At 45.6% G+C, this 26,518-nt stretch overlaps 1 protein-coding gene across 1 annotated transcript in view; it reads right to left on the bottom strand.

Moving 5' to 3' along the window:
* SLC25A38 (solute carrier family 25 member 38) overlaps positions 1-22,262 on the bottom strand; it is a 364,800-nt gene extending 342,538 nt beyond the window's left edge. Inside the window, 3 exon segments of the mRNA XM_040406918.1 lie at positions 21,745-21,826; positions 21,926-22,171; positions 22,213-22,262. Of these exon segments, the coding sequence (XP_040262852.1) occupies positions 21,745-21,826; positions 21,926-22,125 (282 nt within the window). The 5' untranslated portion in view covers positions 22,126-22,171; positions 22,213-22,262.
* Positions 22,263-26,518: the final 4,256 nt, after the last annotated feature.

A 26,518-nucleotide genomic window follows, 5' to 3' on the forward strand; every position in this document is an offset into this window, starting at 1 on the left:
CCTTAGACTTTTTCCAGGGAGTAAAATGGCCTGAACAGGCGTCTATGACGCTTGTACAGACGTTATTGCGACCTCTGGTACTAAACATGTCGATTTTTATCACGCGCGTGCAAAACGCATTACAATGTTTTGGACTTGCACGGAAAAATCGCGCATGTTCCTGCAACGCACCCGCACCTTTTTCCGCAACACCCGTGTGAAAGAGGCCTAACCGTAACCCTTCCAGTAAACGAGGTACTGAAAAGGTCTACAGAGAATTTGTGAGTCCACTATCCTGGCGATCTGAAATTCAAGATTATCATCCACCATGACAGGAGCGGGAGACAAGGAGGACGGTTCAGCAGGTTCTCCACATCTCTTCAGCAATGATTTGTGGAAAACAATATGAATTTTTAAAGCCTGCGAAAGTTCAAGAAGAAAGGCTACCGCGTTAATAATGGCAGAGATCTTATATGGACCAATAAACCTTGGACGCAACTTCCAAGAAGGTACCTTCAATTTAATATTTCTTGTGGACAGCCACACAGAATCACCCACTCAGGTCCAGACCACTTATACGCCCAGAAAATTTGCCAAACTGTCGATGGAACAACCCTACCTGCAAGTACAGGTACTTATCTCAATTAATAAAATCTGGTGAAAGGTCCTCTTTAATGCTAAAGTTCTTATCACCAGGTCCAGGAGTAGCTCCTCCAAGCTGCATTGGTTCGTCACTAGACATGAACTCAAGTGTCTCTCTCTACCCAAAGTGTCAGAGGAAGCCGCCACCTTATAGGATAGTACGTCCTGAGAGTGAGGAACCTTAGATGTCTCCCTCAGGAGTCTATCAATACGACCAGCAAGGGACATGGCCGCTTCCAATGACTCAGGATATTCGTGAACCACCAACGCGTCCTTCAGGCTCTTGGATAACCCTTGACAGAATTGAGTACGGAGAGCTGGATCATTCCACTCCGTATCCGTAGCCCATCTCCTAAATTCAGAGCAATAGGTCTCCGCAGAACGCTCTCCCTGCCGTAAGCCACGCAACTTAGTCTCGGCCAGGGAGATAAAATCTTGGTCATCGTAGATAAGACCTAGAGCTCTGAAAAATTCATCTACCAACCGGAGGGAATGTGACCCAGTCGGCAACGAAAAAGCCCAAGATTGAGCGTCACCTTTAAGTAACAAAATGATTATACCCACTCTTTGACTCTCGTCCCCAGAGGAGTTAGGACGTAGTCCAAAATATAATTTGCACAACTCCCTGAACCGAATAAAATTGTCACTTCCCCCGGAAAATCTGTCCGGGAGAGCGACCTTAGGTTCAAAGCAGGCCTGGTTCCCGCTGCTGGAACCAGCCGCCTGTGGTCTCTGGATCTGAGAGACGGTTGTGCGGAGGTCAGCTACCTCCAAAGACGGCCCCTGCAGTGGTCCGACCAGTGCAGAAATCGCATTCATCACTGCACTGACACAAACAAAATGGCGGTTTATAATGTCACAGTGTTGGGGGAGGGGAAGAACACCAGAATCACAACAGAAAGAAAATGACCAAAAACTAGGCCTCAAGGCTAGGGAAAGGGAAATGGTGACCACCTAAGGAAACCCTAAACCTAGCCCTGACTCCAGTCAGTATGAATAGACCCTGAAGGTGGGAATATTCATACACTGGAAACCTAGGCCCTGGTAACCCTGAAAAGCCCTAGGATTAGTGACAGGGTCTGAGACTACTGGTTCCTTCCCAGATGAACAAACGAGCGTCTCCCTGAGGCCTAGTAAACAAGGAGCAAATGGGAACACCACAAAACAAAGTACACTTCTCTTCAATAGAAAATGGATTAGCAGGAACTCAGACGAGGACCACACACCAGGTTTTCCAACTCCAGGCAGAGAATATCAACCGCATGGTATGAAGTGTGAGTCCAGACTAAATAGAGGAGCAGCAATGACCAAAAGCTACACCTGAGACAAGAGGTGTGGTCATTACCAACAACAACACTGCAACAAGTGAAAACAGATAGACTGTCAGATGACCTAACGTGCAGCCAGTCTCTCAGATCTTCTAACCTCTGTCACTGGAGGGACCTTGACAGGAGGTCTCTGTTAAGGGGGCCAGGAATGTGCGAGGTCACAGTTAAGGGGACTGTAACCTATGGTCAATGTTAAGGGGTGGGTGCTGTAGAGGTCACTGTCAATGGGGTTGGGTGCTGTGGAACCCACTGTTAGGGTCCTTGCATATGACCGTATGCCCTCCGTGACATACAGTCCATGAGTGGACCATATGTCCAGGAGCGACATTGATCGTGCGCACAGGAGCACACAGAATCAGATTATAATGATGCTGTGCACGTTGGGCCGCCCTCGGGGCTATTGTCCCGCTCTCATAAGATCATATGAGTTCATCTGAGGGGTTGGGTCATATGACAGTTTTATAGAGCAGATCGTTACGGACGTGGCAATACCTAATATGTATAATTTTTCTTATTTATTTAAGTTTTACACAATAATAGCATTTTTTAAACCAAAAAAAAAAAATATTATGTTTTAGTGTCTCCATAGTCTGAGAGCCATAGCTTTTTTTTATTTTTTGGGCGATTGTCTTAAATAGTACTATTTTGGGGGGTATACGCCTTTTTGATCGCTTGGTGTTGCACTTTTTGTGATGTAAGGCGACAAAAATTGCTTTTTTGGCACTGTTTTTATATATATATTTTTTATGGTGTTCATGAGGGTTTTTTTTGTCAGTCATCCACAGATCCCCCGCCCCCCATAACAGTGTCCGTCATCCACAGATCCCCCCCCCCCCATAACAGTGTCCGTCATGCACAGATCCCCCCCCCCATAACAGTGTCCGTCATCCACAGATCCCCCCCCCATAAGTGTCCGTCATCCACAGATCCCCCCGCCCATAACAGTGTCCGTCATCCACAGATCCCCCCCCCCCCCATAACAGTGTCCATCATCCACAGACCCCCCCCCCCCATAACAGTGTCCATCATCCACAGATCCCCCCCCCCATAACAGTGTCCGTCATCCACAGATCCCCCCCATAACAGTGTCCGTCATCCACAGATCCCCCCCCCCCATAACAGTGTCCGTCATCCACAGATCCCCCCCCCATAACAGTGTCCATCATCCACAGATCCCCCCCATAACAGTGTCCGTCATCCACAGATCTCCCCATAACAGTGGTAGTCATCCACAGATCCCCCCATAACAGTGGTAAAGGAAGACCGGCACTCACTGTATCTTGAAGAAAGAAAATCGGACCGTGAAAAGGGACCGCGATGGGTTCTAATGCCGCACCGCCGTACGCAAACACATATATGTCATGGTTCGAAGACAAATATATCTATCCCAATGACTTATTTAACCACCTCCGGACCGCTGTACGCAGATTCGCGTTCCGGAGGTGGCAGCGCTGCGCACAATCACGCATATACGCGTCATCTCGCGAGATTTCGCTCCAAGCCGGCCCGCGCATGCGCATCGCGGGCCGGCAAAGTTCAAAGAAAAAGTTCGTCACCAGCCTGCCAGCAACGATCATTGGCTGGCAGGCTGGCGATTTTTAAAAAATCCAATCAAAAGTCATATAACAGATCATATTAGTAAATAAGATCTGTTATATGGCTTCTCTGCTCCTCTGCTGGTCCTTTTCGTCGGTTGGATCCAGCAGAGAAGCAGACTGAACTGTAAGTACACCAAACACTTCACTGTAGCCCCTGATCACCCCCCTGCACCCCAATTAACCCTTTGATCACCCCTTTGATCGCCCCTGTCAATCACCAGTGAAAGGAAAAAAAGTGATCAGTGTAAACTGTCACTTTTTTTTTCACTAGTATTGGCTGTTAGGTTTTAGGGATAGTTTAGGCCCCTTCATTAGGTAGTTAGCGTCAGTTAGCGCCCAGCCCACCGCACCGCAGTCACTTTTATTCGCTGAATAGCGTATCGCTAATCAGCATTTGTACTTTTATAGTATCTGTAAGTGATCAAAACTGATCACGGTCAGATCTATAATAGTATTAGTGTCACTTTAGTTCGCCCTCCACCCAAAACGCAGTGTTTGCCTGATCAGGCCTGATCGGTCGCCCACACGTGCGTTCACCCACGCCCGCCCCACCGCAGTGACAAAAAATATATCTTTTTTGATCACTGCACATTCATTTTACACGCACTGCGGCGATAAAAAAATCAGTTTTGATATTTTTTATCAACCGCAGCGGCCTCCGGTACTTCGCTAGCCTCCCCTTTGTAAGACAGGCTTGCTTTTTTTCTTGGGTAGTCTCAGGGAATACCCCTAAATTTAGTAGTCCAAAATGTCAAACAGGGGGTATTCTTCTGAAGAGGCCTACAGGATTCTGACCCAGTCGGATGAGGAGTGGGAACCCTCATCTGACGAATCTAGCGGGTCAGAATATGAACCTGTGGAAAGCAGTGGCTCTCTGACCTAAAGTTCGGACGAGGAGGTGGAGGTCCCTGGCAGCACCAGGCGTACCCGGCCCCGTGTCGCTAGACCACAGGTTATGCAGGATCCGCTTCAAGAGCAGCAGAGTGAGGCTGTCGCTGCCGGATCACGTGGTGAGGCATACACCAGCAGCGCAGCCCTCCCTGGACCTAGTACCAGCACTGCCGTACAACATGGTAACGTGGCGAGCACCAGAAGGGCAGTTGAAGCTGGTACGGTGGCACGTGCACTAGTTACCCCATCGCAGCCACCGCACAGACAGGCCCGTAGAGCCCCTAGAATCCCTGAGGTGCTGGCAAACCCTGATTGGCAGTCACCAACTTCAGCCGCACCTGTAGTTCCCCCTTTCACCGCCCAGTCTGGAGTTCGGGTTGAGACGGCTCAAATCGGTTCGGCCCTGGGATTTTTTGAGCTGTTCTTGACTGCGGAGCTCTTGGACTTAGTCGTGGCAGAGACCAACCAGTATGCCACACAATTTATATCCGCCAACCCGGGAAGCTTTTATGCCCAGCCTTTCCGGTGGAAACCAGTCCAAGTTTCCGAACTTAAAATTTTTTTGGGCCTTCTCCTCAACATGGGCCTGACAAAAAAGCATGAATTGCGGTCATATTGGTCAACGCACCCGATTCATCACATGCCCATGTTCTCTGCTGCTATGTCCAGGGCACGATTTGAGGCCATCCTCCGTTTCCTGCATTTTAGCAACAACACCACCTCCCGTCCCAGAGGCCACCCAGCTTTTGACCGGCTCCACAAAATTCGGCCCCTCATAGACCATTTCAACCAGAAATTTGCAGATTTGTATACCCCCGAGCAAAACATCTGCGTAGACGAGTTCCTAATACATTTTACCGGGCGCCTTGGCTTCAAACAGTACATCCCAAGCAAGCGTGCCCGGTATGGGGTCAAATTGTATAAGCTCTGTGAAAGGGCCACAGGCTATACCCACAAATTTCGGATCTATGAAGGAAAAGATCAGACCCTGGAGCCGGTCGGTTGCCCTGACTACCTGGGGAGCAGTGGGAAGACAGTCTGGGACTTGGTGTCACCCTTATTCGGCAAGGGGTACCATCTTTATGTGGACAATTTTTACACAAGTGTGGCCCTCTTTAGGCATTTGTTTCTAGAATGGATTTGCGCCTGTGGCACCGCGCGAACTAGTCGCGTGGGCTTCCCCCAACGGCTTGTAACCACCCGTCTTGCAAGGGGGGAGAGGGCTGCCTTGTGTAACGAAGAACTGCTCGCGGTGAAATGGAGAGACAAGCGTGACGTTTACATGCTCTCCTCCATTCACGCAGACACGACAATCCAAATTGAGCGAGCAACCCGTGTCACTGAAAAGCGCCTCTGTGTCCACGACTATAATGCGCTCATGGGAGGGGTGGACTTCAATGACCAGATGTTGTCTCCGTATTTAGTTTCCCGCAGAACCAGACGCTGGTATAAGAAGGTGTCTGTATATTTAATTCAATTGGCGCTGTACAATAGTTTTGTTCTCTACAGTAAGGCTGGGAGAACACGATCTTTCCTCAAATTCCAGGAAGAGATCATCGAGAACCTCCTTTACCCAGGAGGTTCCGTGGCCCCATCCACCAGTGTAGTTAGCCGTCTACACGAGCGACATTTCCCCAGTGTCGTTCCTGGTACCTCAACCCAACCGTCACCCCGAAAAAGATGTCGTGTCTGTAGCAGGAGTGGAAAAAGGCGTGACACCCGCTATTTCTGTCCTGACTGTCCTGACCACCCTGCCCTATGCTTTGGTGAGTGTTTCCGGAAGTACCACACACAGGTACACCTAGCATAGGGATTGCATCTCACAGGACAGGCACACAGGGCTATTAGGGCCCTTTTACTCTCAGCTGCTGCAAACCTCTCCTTTCACCTGGGATAAAGTGCATAACGTACTTCGCCACATCTTTGGGCGATTTGCGCTTTGCACATTGTCCCATGGGGAAGGAGAGGTTTGTTCTATAAAGGTAAAAAAAACTAAACAAAAAAAAAATTACCCGTAAGTAAAAAAGTTAAAAAAGTTTAAAAAAGTTAATATGTTCTGTTCTAAAGTTAATAAAGTTATTGCTTTGCGGCCTGGTTTTTTCTTTTTTGTTTTGTTTTTTTTACCTTCCAGGTGGACCAACCGATCGACCAGCTGCAGCACTGATGTGCATTCGGACAGAAGCATTGTGCTGCTGTCAGATTACACGCAAGTCGGTGTATGCGGCGCTGCAAGACGAGATTTCTCCTCTGCAGTAAAAGATATGTTTGCCGAGGCATATGAGCTGAGGAGGTGGCGGTGTTCATATACTTTGGCAAACACTTTGTATATATAAAAAAAAAAATCCCGGCAATGATTTATTCATCCACATCGATTGATGTGAATGGAGAAATCTGGTTTGCCAGGGCATACGAGCTGAAGTGGGTATGGATGTTGGGCGGAGCTCCTATGTCCTGGCAGACGCCTTTCCCCTCCTTTTTCTTTTTTTGGCAGAGATTTTTTCATCCACATTGATCGATGCGAATGAAGAAATCTGTGCCGTTCATTTTTTTCTTTCAGCCCAGAGGCTGAACGGAAAAAAATAATCTCATTACCCGTATGCTCAATATAAGGAGAATAGCAGAAACTCCTAATGCTGGGCATACATGTAATGATTGCGGAGACCCTCAAATGCCAGGGCAGTACAAACACCCCACAAATAACACCATTTTGGAAAGAAGACACCCCAAGGTATTCGCTGAGGGGCATATTGAGTCCATGAAAGATTGAAATTTTTGTCCCAAGTTAGCGGAAAGGGAGACTTTGTGAGAACAAAATCCAAAAAATCAATTTCCGCTAACTTGTGCCAAAATTTTTTTTTTCAATGAACTCGCCATGCCCCTCATTGAATACCTTGGGGTGTCTTCTTTCCAAAATGGGGTCACATGTGGGGTATTTATACTGCCCTGGCATTTTAGGGGCCCCAAAGCGTGAGAAGAAGTCCGGTATCCAAATGTCTAAAAATGCCCTCCTAAAAGGAATTTGGGCCCCTTTGCCCACCTAGGCTGCAAAAAAGTGTCACACATGTGGTATCTCCGTATTCAGCAGAAGTTGGGGAATATGTTTTGGGGTGTCATTTTACATATACCCATGCTGGGTGAGATAAATATCTTGTCAAATGCCAACTTTGTATAAAAAAAAATGGGAAAAGTTGTCTTTTGCCAAGATATTTCTCTCACCCAGCATGGGTATATGTAAAATGACACCCCAAAACACATTCCTTACCTTCTCCTGAGTACGGAGATACCAGATGTGTGACACTTTTTTGCAGCCTAGCTGGGCAAAGGGGCCCACATTCCAAAGAGCACCTTTCAGATTTCACAGGTCATTTACCTACTTACCAGACATTAGGGCCCCTGGAAAATGCCAGGGCAGTATAACTGCCCCACGAGTGACCCCATTTTGGAAAGAAGACACCCCAAGGTATTCCGTGAGGGGCATGGCAAGTTCCTAGAATTTTTTATTTTTTGTCACAAGTTAGTGGAAAATGATGATTTTTTTTTATTTTTTTTTCATACAAAGTCTCCTATTCCACTAACTGGTGACAAAAAAAAAAAAATTTCCATGAACTCACTATGCCCATCAGCGAATACCTTGGGGTCTCTTCTTTCCAAAATGGGGTCACTTGTGGGGTAGTTATACTGCCCTGGCATTCTAGGGGCCCAAATGTGTGGTAAGGAGTTTGAAATCAAATTCAGTAAAAAATGACCTTTGAAATCCGAAAGGTGCTCTTTGGAATATGGGCCCCTTTGCCCACCTAGGCTGCAAAAAAGTGTCACACATCTGGTATCTCCGTACTCAGGAGAAGGTGGGGAATGTGTTTTGGGGTGTCATTTTATATATACCCATGCTGGGTGAGAGAAATATCTTGGCAAAAGACAACTTTTCCCATTTTGTTATACAAAGTTGTCATTTGACCAAGATATTTATCTCACCCAGCATGGGTATATGTAAAAAGACACCCCAAAACACATTCCTCAACTTCTCCTGAGTACGGGGATACCAGATGTGTGACACTTTTTTGCAGCCTAGGTGGGCAAAGGGGCCCATATTCCAAAGAGCACCTTTCGGATTTCACAGGTCATTTTTTACTGAATTTGATTTCAAACTCTTTACCACACATTTGGGCCCCTAGAATGCCAGGGCAGTATAACTACCCCACAAGTGACCCCATTTTGGAAAGAAGAGACCCCAAGGTATTCGCTGATGGGCATAGTGAGTTCATGGAAGTTTTTATTTTTTGTCACAAGTTAGTGGAATATGAGACTTTGTAAGAAAAAAAAAAAAATCATCATTTTCCGCTAACTTGTGACAAAAAATAAAAAGTTCTATGAACTCACTATGCCCATCAGCGAATACCTTAGGGTGTGTACTTTCAGAAATGGGGTCATTTGTGGGGTGTTTGTACTGTCTGGGCATTGTAGAACCTCAGGAAACATGACAGGTGCTCAGAAAGTCAGAGCTGCTTCAAAAAGCGGAAATTCACATTTTTGTACTATAGTTTGTAAACGCTATAACTTTTACCCAAACCATTTTTTTTTTACCCAAACATTTTTTTTTTATCAAAGACATGTAGAACTATAAATTTAGAGCAAAATTTCTATATGGATGTCATTTTTTTTGCAAAATTTTACAACTGAAAGTGAAAAATGTCATTTTTTTGCAAAAAAATCGTTAAATTTCGATTAATAACAAAAAAAGTAAAAATGTCAGCAGCAATGAAATACCACCAAATGAAAGCTCTATTAGTGAGAAGAAAAGGAGGTAAAATTCATTTGGGTGGTAAGTTGCATGACCGAGCAATAAACGGTGAAAGTAGTGTAGGTCAGAAGTGTAAAAAGTGGCCTGGTCTTTCAGGGTGTTTAAGCACTGGGGGCTGAGGTGGTTAAAGGGGTTATCCAAATTCTAAAAGATCCCCTCCAATGCCCAGGCCCCTCGTAAACATAACACGTACCTGCTCCCTGGCACCAGTGTTGTTCCTGTGCTCTTCCCTGCCCACACTGTGTCCCCTTTTCTCCAGATGTCAGAAAAGTCTGTAAGACTAAGGCCTCATACACACGGCCGTGGGATGGGACTTTAATGGGTCCGCAATCCGATAGATGCAGTGCAGATGCAGAACGGAAGCAAGGATCAGAACCCCACGGAAGCACTAGGGAGTGCTTTCGTGGTGTTTCTGTCCGTGCCTCTGCACCGCAAAAAAAAATAGAACATGTTCTATTTTTTTTTACAGTGCGGAAGGATCACGGACCCATTCAAGTTGAATGGGTCTCGATCCGTCATGGCCGCCATGTGCATGAGGCCTAAGCCCGTAAATATTTAGCGAGGGGCAAGCGTGCATTCCAATGCTGCCCACTTTTCAGACTGAGAGTTGTTTTATCAGGTTGTATGCCACAAAATCTAAAACCACTGCAAATTATGAATTTTGGGCACAATGTATGTGGTGAAAAATAAGCCCTAAACAAATTATATGGCAGAACAGCTCTGTTAATTTCTCATTTTAAAGGGAACCTGTCACCGGGATTTTGAGTATAGAGCCGAGGACATGGGTTGCTAGATGGCCGCTAGCACATCCGCAATACCCAGTCCCCATAACTCTGTGTGCTTTTATTGTGTATAAAAAACGATTTGATACATATGCAAATTAACCTGAGATGAGAGAGCTTGAAAATATGACTCTCCTCTGGTCACCCAAGTAAGATATGACTCTTTTATGTTAATTTGCATATGTATCAAATCGGTTTTTTTACACAATAAAAGCACACAGAGCTATGCGGATGTGCTAGTGGCCAGCTAGCAACCCATGTCCTCAGCTCTATACACAAAATCCAGGTGACCGGATCCCTTTAATATAAATAAAACTGACCCACTGACAAGAACATAGAAACTGTACACCGATATTGCTCTTAGGACTCATGCAGATGACTGTACCTGGTCTGGGAAACATGACCTGTGTATCGGCCACATTTCCCGGAACAACAGCGGCTCCTCTGACCAAAACTCATGGCAGCACAGCAATTTATGAAGCAGCGAGTTCCTAAGTGATCAGAAGTATATTGTACTGTACTCACATGATGATGTAAGTACAGTATAATAGACCCGAGTTTAGACAGGAATTCATTGCATCATAAATGATGCAGCGAGTACGAGTTAGAGAAGCCGTGACTGGTCCAGAAGATGAAGCTGAAACACAGACCGTTTCCCGGACTTACACATTTCTATGGGGGCTGCAAACAATGCAGACAGCACATGGATGTCATCTGTGTGCTGTCCAGACCCATGAGGCCAACCTGCAAATTAACCCCTTAAGGACTCAGCCCTATTTCACCTTAAGGACTTGGCCATTTTTTGCAAATCTGACCAGTGTCACTTTAAGTGCTGATAACTTTAAAACGCTTTGACTTATCCAGGCCGTTCTGAGATTGTTTTTTCGTCACATATTGTACTTCATGACACTGCTAAAATTGGGTCAAAAAAGTAAATTTTTTTGCATAAAAAAAAACCATATTTACCAAAAATTTTGAAAAATTTGCAAAATTTCAAAGTTTCAGTTTCTCTACTTCTGTAATACATAGTAATACCCCCAAAAATTTTGATGACTTTACATTCCCCATATGTCTACTTCATGTTTGTAGCATTTTGGGATTGATATTTTATTTTTTGGGGATGTTATAAGGCTTAGAAGTTTAGAAGCAAATCTTGAAATTTTTCAGAAATTTACAAAAAACAAATTTTTAGGGACCACTACAGGTCTGAAGTCACTTTGCGAGGCATACATAATAGAAACCGCCCAAAAATGACCCCATTCTATAAACTACACCCCTCAAGGTATTCAAAACTGATTTTACAAGCTTCGTTAACCCTTTAGGTATTGCACAAGAGTTATTGGCAAATGGGGATGAAATTTCAGAATTTCATTTTTTTGCCTAATTTTCCATTTTAACCCATTTTTTCCACTAACAAAGCAAGGGTTAACAGCTAAACAAGACTGTATCTTTATTGCCCTGACTCTGCCGTTTACAGAAACACCCCATATGTGGCCGTAAACTACTGTACGGGCACACAGTAGGGCGTAGAGGGAAAGGTGCGCCGTTTGGTTTTTGGAGGGCTGATTTTGCTGGACTGTTTTTTTTGACACCATGTCCCATTTGAAGCCCCCTGATGCACCCCTAGAGTAGAAACTCCATAAAAGTGATCCCATCTAAGAAACTACACCCCTCAAGGTATTCAAAACTGATTTTACAAACTTTGTTAACCCTTTAGGTGTTGCACAAGAGTTATTGGCAAATGGGGATGAAATTTGAGAATTTCATTTTTTTGCCTAATTTTCCATTTTAACCCATTTTTTCCACTAACAAAGCAAGGGTTAACAGCCAAACAAGACTGTATCTTTATTGCCCTGACTCTGCCGTTTACAGAAACACCCCATATGTGGCCGTAAAAACGACTGTACGGCCACACAGCGGGGTGTAGAGTGAAAGGTGCGCCGTTTGGTTTTTGGAAGCCAGATTTTGCTGGACTGTTTTTTTGACACCATGTCCCATTTGAAGCCCCCCCTGATGCACCCCTAGAGTAGAAACTCCATAAAAGTGACCCCATCTAAGAAACTACACCCCTCAAGGTATTCAAAACTGATTTTACAAACTTTGTTAACCCTTTAGGTGTTGCACAAGATTTAATGGAAAATAGAGATACAATTTCAAAATTTCACTTTTTTGGCAGATTTTCCATTTTAATATTTTTTTTCCAGTAACAAAGCAAGGGTTAACAGCCAAACAAAACTCATTATTTATGGCCCTGATTCTGTAGTTCACAGAAACACCTCATATGTGGTCGTAAACTGCTGTACGGGCACACGGCAGGGCGCAGAAGGAAAGGAATGCCATACGGTTTTTGGAAGGCAGGTTTTGCTGGACTGGTTTTTTTGACACCATGTCCCATTTGAAGCCCCCCTGATGCACCCCTAGAGTAGAAACTCCAAAAAAGTGACCCCATTTTAGAAAGTACGGAATAAGGTGGCAGCTTTGTTGGTACTAGTTTAGGGTACATATGATTTTTGGTTGCTCTATATTACACTTTTTGTGCGGCAAGGTAACAAGAAATAGCTTTTTTGGCACTTTTTTTTTTTTTGTTATTTACAACATTCATCTGACAGGTTAGATCATGTGGTAATTTCATAGAGCAGGTTGTCACGGACGCGGCGATACCTAATATGTATACAATTTTTTTTATTTATATAAGTTTTATACAATAACTTCCTTTTTAAAACCAAAAAAAGTTTTAGTGTCTCCATAGTCTAAGAGCCATAGTTTTTTCAGTTTTTGGGCGATTATCTTGAGTAGGGTCTCATTTTTTGCGGGATGAGATGACGGTTTAATTGGCACTATTTTGGGGTGCATATGACTTTTTGATCGCTTGTTATTACACTTTTTGTGACGTAAGATGACAAAAAATGGCTTTTTTTACACCGTTTTTATTTTTTATTTTTTACGGTGGTCACCTGAGGGGTTAGATCATGTGATATTCTTATAGAGCCGGTTGATACGGACGCGGCGATACCTAATATGTATACTTTATTTTTATTTATGCAAGTTTTACACAATGATTTCATTTTTGAAACAAAAAAAATCATGTTTTAGTGTTTCTTTAGTCTGAGAGCCATAGTTTTTTCAGTTTTTGGGCGATTATCTTGGGTAGGGTATGATTTTTGCGGGATGAGATGACGGTTTGATTGGTACTATTTTGGCGTACATATGACTTTTTTGATCACTTTTATTACCTTTTTTGGGAAGTAAGGTGGGCAAAATTTTAATTTTCTCATAGTTTTTATTTTTTTATTTTTATGGCGTTCACCGTGCGGGGAAAGTAACATGACCGTTTTATAGATCAGGTCGTTACGGACGCGGCGATACCTAATATGTGTAGTGTATTTAATTTTTTTAATTTTTATTCAGTGATGAATGTTTTTTTTTTTATCTTAACTTTTTTCACTTTTTTTCACTTTTTTTTTGACCTAGACCCACTTGGTTCTGGAAGATCCAGTGGGTCTGATGTCTGTATAATACAGTACAGAACAATATATATTGTTCTGTACTGTATTTTACTTACACTGAACAGATCTATGCTTTCAGCACAGATCTGTTCAGCACCATGGACAGCAGGACGCCTGAGCAGGCGTCCTGTTGCCATGGGAACCCTCCCCGTCTGCTCAGAACTTCGCAGACGGGGAAGGGTAAGCACAGGGCTGAGGGGGGCTCTCTGGGGGCTCTCTCCCTCTCCATCGGGGGGCTGCAAAGGCACAGCAGCCCCCCGATGGAGAGGGAGGGAGCTCCCTGACCGACGACAGTTAACTTTTTCCATACAGCGGTCCGTACGGACCGCGGTATGGAAAGGGTTAAACGGCTGACATCTGCACAGATGTCAGCCGTTTATACCAGGATGCCAGCAATGTGCTGGCACCCTGGAATAACCACTAGACACCAACGATCATTCATGGGGAGGCGGGCGGGGGATCGCGATCCCGCCTGCCGCACCGCCCGCCTCCCGCACCGCCCCCACCGCATGCGACACCCCCCCCCGCACCACCCGCCGGCATCAAATCGTGCAGGGGTGCAGGGGGGGGTGAAAAATATTGATTATAGGCACTCAAAAGTTTCTGATCCCCGCGGTCAGGGACCGCGGGCATCAGAAACTGCAAAAAGCGCAGCAAACCGCAGGTCTGAATTGACCTGCGGTTTGCTGCGATCGCCGACACGGGGGGGTCACATGACCCCCCCTGGCGTTGTCACAGGATGCCGGCTGAAGGATTTCAGCCGAAATCCCGTTCCGTTTAACCCCTCGGGCGCCGGAATACTGATTTCAAGTTAGGACGTACCGGTACGCCCTGAGTCCTTAAGGACTCGGGAAATAGGGCGTACCGATACGCCCTGCGTCCTTAAGGGGTTAAAGAACCTGTCTGTTTTTCAGGCTTGTGAAAAGTGCAGGATGCACACGGACCACAGAACTGCAAGGCAACAGCTTTGTTTCACTTCAGCAAATGGCATTTATGTAGAAAAAGTTCAAACAAGGCACTTACTAATGTATTGTGAATGTCCACATTGCCTCCTATGCTGGCTGGCGCTGTTTTTACATGACATTATACACTGCTTCCATGGTTATGACCACCCTGCAATCAGTGATGGCCATGCCTGCACACTGTAGGAAAAAGCACTAGCATGTGTGCGGTCCCACCAATCAGAGAGGCCAACGTTTTTTCCTATAGAGGGCAAGCATGACCACTGCTTGCAGGGTGTTCTTAACTCCTTAAGGACACAGCTTTATTTCACCTTAAGGACGAGGCCATTTTTTGCACATCTGACCAGTGTCACTTTAAGTGGTGATAACTTTAAAAAGCTTTGACTTATTTAGGCCATTCTGAGATTGTTTTTTCCTCACATATTGTACTTCATGACACTGGTAAAATGGAGTAAAAAAATATTTTTATTTATAAAAAAAAAATACCAAATTTGCCAATTTTTTTTTAAAATTTGCACATTTCCAAGTTTCAATTTCTCCACTTCTATAATACATAGTAATACCTACAAAAAATAGTTATTACTTTACATTCCCCATATGTCTACTTCATGTTAGGATCATTTTGGGAATGACATTTTATTTTTGGGGGACGTTACAAGGCTTAGAAGTTTAGAAGTAAATCTTGAAATTTCTCACTTTTTAACCACCTCCGGACCGCCTAACGCAGATTCGCGTTCCGAAGGTGGCAGCGCTGAGCACAGTCACGCATATACGCGTCATCTCGCGAGACGCGAGATTTCCTGTGAACGCGCGCACACAGGCGCGCGCGTTCACAGGATCGGAAGGTAAGCGAGTGGATCTCCAGCCTGCCAGCGGCGATCGTTCGCTGGCAGGCTGGAGATGTGATTTTTTTTAACCCCTAACAGGTATATTAGACGCTGTTTTGATAACAGCGTCTAATATACCTGCTACCGGTCCTCTGGTGGTCCCTTTCGTTTGGATCGACCACCAGAGGACACAGGTAGCTCAGTAATATGTTGCACCAAGCACCACTACACTACACCCCCCCCCCCCTGTCACTTATTAACCCCTTATTCACCCTTGATCACCCCATATAGACTCCCTGATCACCCCCCTGTCATTGATTACCCCCCTGTCAAGCTCCATTCAGATGTCCGCATGATTTTTACGGATCCACCGATAGATAGATCGGATCCGCAAAACGCATACGGACGTCTGAATGGAGCCTTACAGGGGCGTGATCAATGACTGTGGTGATCACCCCATATAGACTCCCTGATCACCCCCCTGTCATTGATTACCCCCCTGTAAAACTCCATTCAGATGTCCGCATGATTTTTACGGATCCACTGATAGATGGATCGGATCCGCAAACCGCATACGGACGTCTGAATGGAGCCTTACAGGGGCGTGATCAATGACTGTGGTTATCACCCCATATAGACTCCCTGATCACCCCCCTGTCATTGATCCCCCCCCCCCTGTCAGGCTGCATTCAGATGTCCGTACGATTTTTACGGATCCACGGATACATGGATCGGATCCGCAAAACACATACGGACATCTGAATGGAGCCTTATAGGGGGGTGATCAATGACAGGGGGGTGATCACCCCATATAGACTCCCTGATCACCCCCCTGTCATTGATCACCCCCCTGTAAGGCTCCATTCATACATTTTTCTGGCCCAAGTTAGCGGAAATTTATTTTTTTTTCTTACAAAGTCTCATATTCCACTAACTTGTGTCAAAAAATAAAATCTCACATGAACTCACCATAGCCCTCACGGAATCCAAATGCGTAAAATTTTTTAGAGATTTATATTCCAGACTTCTTCTCACGCTTTAGGGCCCCTAGAATGCCAGGGCAGTATAAATAGCCCACATGTGACCCCATTTCGGAAAGAAGACACCCCAAGGTATTCCGTGAGGGGCATATGGAGTCCATGAAAGACTGAAATTTTTGTCCCAAGTTAGCGGAAAGGGAGACTTTGTGAGAAAAAAATAAATAAAATCAATTTCCGCTAACTTGTGCCAAAAAAAAAAAAATTCTATGAACTCGCCATGCCCCTCATTGAATACCTTGGGTGTCTTCTTTCCAAAATGGGGTCACATGTGGGGTATTTATACTGCATTCTAGGGGCCCTAAAGCGTGAGAAGAAGTCTGGGATCCAAATGTCTAAAAATGCCCTCATAAAAGGAATGTGGGCCCCTTTGCGCATCTAGGCTGCAAAAAAGTGTCACACATCTGGTATCGCCGTACTCAGGAGAAGTTGGGCAATGTGTTTTGGGGTGTCATTTTACATATACCCATGCTGGGTGAGATAAATATCTTGGTCAAATGCCAACTTTGTATAAAAAAAAAAAATGGGAAAAGTTGTCTTTTGCCGAGATATTTCTCTCACCCAGCATGAGTATATGTAAAATGACACCCCAAAACACATTGCCCAACTTCTCCCGAATACGGCGATACCACACGTGTGACACTTTTTTGCAGCCTAGGTGGGCAAAGGGGCCCACATTCCAAAGAGCACCTTTCGGATTTCACAGGTCATTTACCTACTTACCACACATTAGGGCCCCTGGAAAATGCCAGGGCAGTATAACTACCCCACAAGTGACCCCATTTTGGAAAGAAGACACCCCAAGGTATTCCGTGAGGGGCATGGCGAGTTCCTAGAATTTTATATTTTTTGTCACAAGTTAGTGGAAAATGCTGATTTTTATTTTTTTTTTTCTTACAAAGTCTCATATACCACTAACTTGTGACAAAAAATAAAAATTTCAGTGAGTTCATTGAAGTTTTTATTTTTTGTCACAAGTTAGTGGAATATGAGACTTTGTAAGAAAAAAAAAATAAATAAAAATAAATCATCATTTTCCACTAACTTGTGACAAAAAATAAAAAATTCTAGGAACTCGCCATGCCCCTCACGGAATACCTTGGGGTGTCTTCTTTCCAAAATGGGGTCACTTGTGGGGTAGTTATACTGCCCTGGCATTCTAGGGGCCCAAATGTGTGGTAAGGAGTTTGAAATCAAATTCTGTAAAAAATGACCTGTGAAATCCGAAAGGTGCTCTTTGGAATGTGGGCCCCTTTGCCCACCTAAGCTGCAAAAAAGTGTCACACATGTGGTATCTCCGTACTCAGGAGAAGTTGGGCAATGTGTTTTGGGGTGTCATTTTACATATACCCATGCTGGGTGAGAGAAATATCTTGGCAAAGACAACTTTTCCCATTTTTTTATACAAAGTTGTCTTTTGCCAAGATATTTCTCTTACCCAGCATGGGTATATGTAAAATGACACCCCAAAACACATTCCCCAACTTCTCCTGAGTACGGAGATACCACATGTGTGACACTTTTTTGCAGCTTAGGTGGGCAAAGGGGCCCACATTCCAAAGAGCACCTTTCGGATTTCACAGGGCATTTTTTACAGAATTTGATTTCAAACTCCTTACCACACATTTGGGCCCCTAGAATGCCAGGGCAGTATAACTACCCCACAAGTGACCCCATTTTGGAAAGAAGACACCCCAAGGTATTCGCTGATGGGCATAGTGAGTTCATGGAAGTTTTTATTTTTTGTCACAAGTTAGTGGAATATGAGACTTTGTAAGAAAAAAATAAATAAAAAAAAAAATCATCATTTTCCGCTAACTTGTGACAAAAAATAAAAAGTTCTATGAACTCACTATGCCCATCAGCGAATACCTTAGGGTGTCTACTTTCCGAAATGGGGTCATTTGTGGGGTGTTTGTACTGTCTGGCCATTGTAGAACCTCAGGAAACATGACAGGTGCTCAGAAAGTCAGAGCTGCTTCAAAAAGCGGAAATTCACATTTTTGTACCATAGTTTGTAAACGCTATAACTTTTACCCAAACCATTTTATTTTTTTTTACCCAAACATTTTTTTTTTATCAAATACATATAGAACAATAAATTTAGAGCAAAATTTATATATGGATGTCGTTTTTTTTGCAAAATTTTACAACTGAAAGTGAAAAAAGTCATTTTTTTGCAAAAAAATCGTTAAATTTCGATTAATAACAAAAAAAGTAAAAATGTCAGCAGCAATGAAATACCACCAAATGAAAGCTCTATTTGTGAGAAGAAAAGGAGGTAAAATTCATTTGGGTGGTAAGTTGCATGACCGAGCAATAAACGGTGAAAGTAGTGTAGGTCAGAAGTGTAAAAAGTGGCCTGGTCTTTCAGGGTGTTTAAGCCATAGGGGCTGAGGTTGTTAAAGGGCTTCTGTTACCCCACTAAACTTTTTTTTTTTTTTTGGGTTACTTATAATCCCTATACTGCGATTTATGCATACATACTGTAATTAATCATTTTGGTTCAGCAGATTATGTTAAAAACGTACTTTTAAAATATGCAAATTACCTTGCTACCAGCAAGTAGGGCGGCTACTTGCTGGTAGCAGCCACATCCTCCTATCCTAAAGACGCCCCCTCCGCATGTTGATTGACAGGGCCAGCGGACGGGATCTCTCTGCTGGCCCTGTTTGCATTTAAAATCTGGCACCTGCGCCGTACCTGTCTTCAGTCGGCGCACTGAGAGGCGGACGCTCGCTCGGCGCTCCATCCTCAATGCGCCTGCGCCGATGACGTCACATCTACACCCGGCGCAGGCGCATTGATGGAGCGCCGAGCGAGCGTCCCCCCTTCTCAATGCGCCTGCGTCGGGTGTAGATGTGACGTCATCGGCGCAGGCGCATTGAGGATGGAGCGGCCGAGCGAGCGTCCGCCTCTCAGCGCACCTGCGCTGAGAGGCGGACGCTCGCTCGGCCGCTCCATCCTCAATGCGCCTGCGCCGATGACGTCACATCTACACCCGACGCAGGCGCATTGAGAAGGGGGGACGCTCGCTCGGCGCTCCATCAATGCGCCTGCGCCGGGTGTAGATGTGACGTCATCGGCGCAGGCGCATTGAGGATGGAGCGCCGAGCGAGCGTCCGCCTCTCAGTGCGCCGACTGAAGACAGGTACGGCGCAGGCGCCATATTTTGAATGCAAACAGGGCCAGCAGAGAAAGATCCCGTCCGCTGGCCCTGTCAATCAACATGCAGAGGGGGCATCTTTAGGATGGGAGGATGCGGCTGCTACCAGCAAGTAGCCGCTCTACTTGCTGGTAGCAAGGTAATTTGCATATTTTAAAAGTACGTTTTTAACATAATCTGCTGAACCAAAATGATTAATTACAGTATGTATGCATAAATCGCAGTATAGGGATTAAAAGTAACCAAGAAAAAAAAAAAAACTGTTTAGTGGGGTGACAGAAACCCTTTAAGGACCAGTTCAGGCCTGAAGTCACTTTGTGAGGCTTACATAATAGAAACCACCCAAAAATGACCGCATTCTAGAAACTACACCCCTCAAGGTATTCAAAACTGATTTTACAAACGTCGTTAACCCTTTAGGTGTTCCACAAGAATTAATGGAAAATAGAGATACAATTTCAAAATTTCACTTTTTTGGCAGATTTTCCATTTTAATATTTTTTTCCAGTTACAATGCAAGGGTTAACAGCCAAAAAAAACTCTATATTTATGGCCCTGATTCTGTAGTTTACAGAAACACCCCATATGTGGTCGTAAACTGCTATATGGGCACACGGCAGGGCGCAGAATGAAAGGAATGTCATACGGTTTTTGAAAGGCAGATTTTGCTGGACTGGTTTTTTGACACCATGTCCCATTTGAAGCCCCCCTGATGCACCCCTAGAGTAGAAACTCCAAAAAAGTGACCCCATTTTAGAAACTACGGGATAGGGTGGAAGTTTTGTTGGTACTAGTTTAGGGTACATATGATTTTTGGTTGCTCTATATTACACTTTTGTGAGGCAAGGTAACAAGAAATAGCTGTTTTGGCACCGTTTTTTTTTTTTTTTTTGTTATTTACAACATTCATCTGACAGGTTAGATCATGTGGTATTTTTATAGAGCAGGTTGTAACGGAAGCGGCGATACCTAATATGTATACAATTTTTTTTATTTATGTAAGTTTTACACAATGATTTCATTTTTTAAACCAAAAAAAAAAATCATGTTTTAGCGTCTCCATAGTCTGAGAGCCATAGTTTTTTCAGTTTTTGGGCGATTATCTTAGGTAGGGTCTAATTTTTTGCAGGATGAGATGACGGTTTGATTAGCACTATTTTGGGGTGCATATGACTTTTTGATCGCTTGCCATTACACTTTTTGTGATGTAAGGTGACAAAAAATGGTTTATTTAGCAGTTTTTATTTTTTACGGTGTTCATCTGAGGGGTTAGGTCATGTGATATGTTTATAGAGCCGGTCGATACGCACGTGGCGATACCTAATATGTCTATTTTTTTTCCCCTATTTCTTACCAATTTTTTTTACTTTATTTGGGGAAAATTAAGTTTTTGTTTATTTTTACTTGAAACTTTTCTTTTTTTTTGTGGGGGGGGGGGGGGACTTTATTTTTTTCCCCCACTTTGGGACTTCAACTTTTGTGGGTCTAATCCTTTACAATGCATTCCAATACTTCTGTATTAGAAAGCATTGGCTGCATTCCAATACAGAAGTATTGGAATACAGGGACTTGATGCCGCCGCCCGCACCATAAAAAGCCGCAAACCGCAGGTCTGAATTGACCTGCGGTTTGCGGCGATCGCCGACATGGGGGGGGGGTCACGGGACCCCCCCCCCCCCCCCCCGCGCGCATTTAGCCGAGGTGCCTGCTCAATGATTTGAGCAGGGACCGGGTTCCGATCACCGCCCGCCGGTGATCAGAAATACACAGGGCGTACAGGTATGCCCTGTGTCCTTAAGTACGCCCTGTGTCCTGAAGAGGTTAACCAGGGAAAAGAGCAAGAGCCTTGAAATAACTTCCTCTACATAATAAGGCTCCATTCACACGTCCGCAAATGGGTCCGCATCCGGGTGCGGACCCATTCATTTTCTATGGGGACGGAATGGATGCGGACAGCACACAGTGTGCTGTCAGCATCCGCATTTGCGTAGCGCGGCCCCGATCTTCAGGTCCGCAAAAGATAGAACATGTCCTATTCTTGTCCGCAGCTTGTGGACAAGAATAGGCATTTCTATAGGGGTGCCGGGCGGGTGTGTTGCGGGTCCGCAACACACCACGGACGTGTGAATGGAGCTTAAATGCTATTTGCTTAAGTGAGACAACCCCTTTAACCACTGAACTACTATAGTGCCCACATTACAGGAAACTTGGGGCAATAAATCACTTACCGGAGACACCCCTTTCCACAGTCCCAAGAAGTTTTCATTGCGAATGACTTTGAGGAAAAGCTTTAACATTCCTACTTGGCTCCTGCAGAGTGGCAAAAAATGATTGTGAACAATGCATCCATAGATAGATAGATAGATAGATATATACACACACCCACAAGCTAGAAAAGTCTGCCTTTACCCTCTGGAAACGATCTGCTGAGTCTGTAACCGCGTTTTTACAAGATCTAATGGTTGGAAAAGAAGAGTAGAGCAGGTGCCACTTAGCGATCCGCACACAAACGCTTTGATCACTGGGTGCAAGTGCGACACAGCCGTGACACGGTTATTGGCTACCAATGGATCTCCTGCCATCTCCCCAGCGTTACACATTTCCTTCATGTGCTCGACATTAAAAGATTCCCATCTCAAACGCTGCCATGTGACAAGCTTGAAAACGGAACATAACTCCAAACGAATTTAAGAGTATCGCTCGAACTGCTAATTCCTATCCAAGGTGTTGCAGCTGCTAAAACCCATGCGCAGTAAGGACCTTCTAACGTCCAAAGTCAGGTGACTCCGCAGCAGAGCTGACTGTGAGCTTGCGTTGTGGGAAGGTGGGGGACGGTGTTTGCCAGAGTTCTATACAAAACGCTATACCGGAAGTGACGCGGCCGCACAGGAATCAGCTGGAGGAGGCTGTGTGCGGTGCCAAGCGCACATCCACTGGATTAGCAAAAAATCATTGCAGCGCCCAGGGAAAAGGACTTCATGCGCAGGCGTGAAACCCTACACTGCGCACTTAGGGGTAGGTAGATTTTCCAGCGCAAAATTTTCCATCAGATCTCCTTACCTCTGAGTGCACACTAGCACACAAATCATAAGGAGCAGTTCATCCTTACCGCTGAGCTGAGTGCGGGATTTTGGGGGACACCGCAGAGCTGAGTGCTGGATATTGGGGGACACTGCAGAGCTGAGTGCGGGATATTGGGGGACACCGCAGAGCTGAGTGCTGGATATTGGAGTAATATCAGGCACTCAGCTCTGCTATGTGGTGACCTCGATATTCTGCACTCAGCTAAGGGGTAAGGATGAACTGCTCCTTATGATTTGTGCGCGCGTGCGCACTCAGAGGTAAGGAGATCTGACGGAATCTCCTCCAGCTGATTCCTGTCAGCCGCGTCACTTTCGGTATAGCGTTTTGGCAAGGTATAGAGATCTGGCAAAACAACGGAGTGGTATAGATATGATGTCATAGGAAGAGGCGGAGTCTCGCCAACCATGGTGCAGGGCCTCAGGATTTGTACTTTGCAGGAGAGCTTGTTGTTGGAGAGAGGAGCAGATGCTTCTGGTCAGTGTGTGGATGGCAACAATGATTGTCCTTTTTACTTTGGGGCTTTTTGCAGGGCCTGAAGAGAGAAGGAGGAGTGATCTTTGTACTAGAGACTTTTCGAGGGGGGTGATATTTGCAGGGGCGTAGCTATAGGGGGTGCAGAGGTAGCAGTCGCTACCGGGCCCAGGAGCCTGAGGGGGCCCAAAGACCCTTGTGCTGCATAAGAAGACACACAAAGCACTGAGGGAAGGGGGGCCCAAGCCTAACTCTTGCACCAGGGCCCATGAGCCTTCAGCTACGCCCCTGGATATTTGTATATATGTTGAAGGGACTGAAGGCAGGGGAGAGAGGTATTTTACATGGGACTGAATGTGGGAAGGTCTGACGACAGGGAGAGTTATGTATTTTACCGGGGACAATATGTTGAAGGGGCTGAAGGCATGGGTAGTGATGTATTTTACATGGGACTGTACGTTGGAGGCAGGGGCGGGCACAGACAGCAGAGGGCCCCTGTGCAAAGAATGTGCCTGGGCCCCCTCCCCTCCAAGCCAAGTTCTCAACATAACCAATTCCGTCCTAAGATTACTTATAGCAATACAAAACATACAGTGTCACCGTGATTTTGTAGTAAAAAGGTCACAGAGAGACAAAGAGCATTATCAATCATGTTAATGCCCCATGTCTCTGCTGTCCGGTGCGGGGCTTGGCCCTATTTCACGCAGCGGACGACCCGCACAGGATCCACTCGTGTGAAAGAGCTCTAAGCCCAATGCATGGCTACACTCACCCAATCCTAATAAAATCTGGTCCTACCTCATCCAGGGTGTCACTGGCGTAGGCGTGATGTCCGCTGGATCCAGAACAAGGTCCCTGTGGTGATAGAGAAAAATAATAATCACATAAGGAAGGGATGGTGACTGCCCCTGTGAAATCGCCAGCAGGGGGCGCTGTGCTGGTCCTGTAAGACTGAGCAATGCCAATGTATAGCAGGGTAATCTAGTGCTACCATACAGTACTAATGCCCACATTGTGGCCCCTCACAGTAATTAAGCCGTCACAGCAGTTATACCCAGATATGTGCCCCCTCACAGTAGTTGTGCCCCTCACAGTCATTATGCTAGATATGTGCCCCCTCACATTAGTTATGCCCAGATATGTGCCTCCCTCACAGTCGTTATGCCCAGATATGTGCCTCCCTGACAGTCGTTAGCCGAGTTATGTGCCCCTCTCACAGTCATTATGCCCAGATATGTGCCACTCTCAGTCATTTTGCCCAGATATGTGCCTCCCTCACAGTAGTTATGCCAGATATGTGCCCCCTCACAGTCATTATGCCAGATATGTGCCCCTCACAGTAGTTCTGGCCAGATATGTGCCTCCCTCACAGTGGTTATAGCCAGATGTGTGCCTCCTCAGTCGTTATGCCCAGATATGTGCCCCCTCAGTCGTTATGGCCAGATATGTGCCTCCCTCACAGCAGTTATGCCAGATATGTGCCTCTAGTTATGCCAGATATGAGCCCCCTTACAGCAGTTTTGCCAGATGTGCCCCTCACAGTGGTTATGCCAGATATGTGCCCAGTGCCCATAGTTATGCCAGATATGAGCTGCCTTATAACAGTTATGCCAAATATGTGCCCCTCACAGTGGTTATGCCAGATATGTGCCCATAGTTATACCAGATATGAGCTGCCTTATAACAGTTATGCCAGATATGTGCCCCTCATAGTAGTTATGCCTATATATCTGTGCCCCTCACAGTAGTTGTTTAACCCAGATATGTGCCCCTCACAGTGGATCTTTTGTGCCCCCTCACTTTAGTGGTTGCCCCTTTTTGCAGCTTTATGGGGAAAAGAAAAAACATAATACTTACCTTCTTCCCTGATGACAGGCTCCCACACTCACATCGTGTTGCTGGCTGTGCTGGAGGCAGATTCCTGGGCATTCATCGCTCCTACCACAGCCAGCAGCGCAATGTGCAGCCAGCAGGGGGAGCGCCTGAGCTCTGAATATCAGTGAAGCAGGGAGCAGAGAGGTCTCCCTGCTTCACTATAGAAACTAACAGCCCGACAGTGACGAGAACTGCCGGGCCGGGTGAGTGCGCCCCCCCCCCCTCCTCCTTGCCTCTGCGTCACCTGTTTGAAGAGCGCTCTGACTGGGCCCGGCATTCTCACTGTACTTCATGCTGGGCCCGGTCAGAGCGTTCCCATTACATGGGAGTGCAGCGGGCCCCCTCCCCCTGCCAGGCCTGTACGCCCCTGCTTGGGCCCCCCAGGAGCAACTGGGCCCGTGGCAGCTGCCTTTGTCCCGCTTTAAAGACAGCCCTGGGAGTTGCTTACCTCCCCCTGCAGCCGTTAAGAAGGGGCCCCCTCCTGCTCTGGGCCCCTGTGCAACCGAACAGGCTGCACATGCGGTATGTCCGCCCCTGGTTGGAGGGGCTAAAGGCAGGGGAGAATTATGTATCTTACATGGGACTTTATGCTGGAGGAGCGATGTATCTTACATGGGACTGTATGCTAGTGAGGCAGGGGGAGTGTTGTATTTTACACGGGACTGTATGCTGGAAAGACTGAGAACGGGGAGTGATGTACTTGTACTGGAGAAACATAATGATGTAGTTGGTGTTGCTGAGACATGACTGGACTTGTCTCATGATTGTGCTGTAAATGTTCAAGGTTTTACACTCTTTAGAAACGATAGGGATAAATGCAAAGGTGGTGATGTATGTTTGTATGCTAGAAGTGATATAAAAGTAAGTCTGAATAAAACAATTGTGGATGAAGGTTGTCAGGATGTTGAAACCTTGTGGGTGGAATTACAGAGGGAAGAAAATGAAAAAATGATTCTTGGTGTGATCTATAGACTCCCCAATATCAATGAGGAGATAAAAAAAAATCAACTGTATGTGCAAATGGAGTGGGCGGAGCAGTTTGGCACAGTAGTGATAATGGGAGATTTTAAAGGAAATCTGTCACCAGGATAATCACTATTGAAGTAAAGCCATGGCCTAATAGCACTTAGTACCTTATTTCCAGATGTGCCTTTGTTCCAGCAATAGATGTTTTCTATCTTCTAGTAATCCTGTTTACTTGGTATGCAAATGAGCCAGTAAGGTACCCAGAGGGGCATCACTCTTGCAGGAAGGAGCCCAGGCACGCTTCCTGCCACAATGTGCCCACCCACCCCTCCTATATCACATTCAAGCTATAACTCTGCCCCCCTTTTCCCTGCTCCCAGCATGAGGGCGGGCTTGGGCACAAGCAGGAGGCGTGCCTGGGCTCCTTCCTGCAAGAGTGACGCCCCTCTGGGCACCTTACTGGCTCATTAGCATACCAAATAAACTGGATTTTCAGAAGATAGAAAACATCTATTGCTGAAACAAAGGCACATCTAGAGATAAGGTACTAAGTGCTATTAGACCATAGCTTTACTTCAATAGCGATTATCCTGGTGACAGATTTCC

This window comes from Bufo bufo, chromosome 9, assembly GCF_905171765.1.
Source record: "Bufo bufo chromosome 9, aBufBuf1.1, whole genome shotgun sequence".
In the NCBI taxonomy this organism is placed as follows: Eukaryota; Metazoa; Chordata; class Amphibia; order Anura; family Bufonidae; genus Bufo; species Bufo bufo.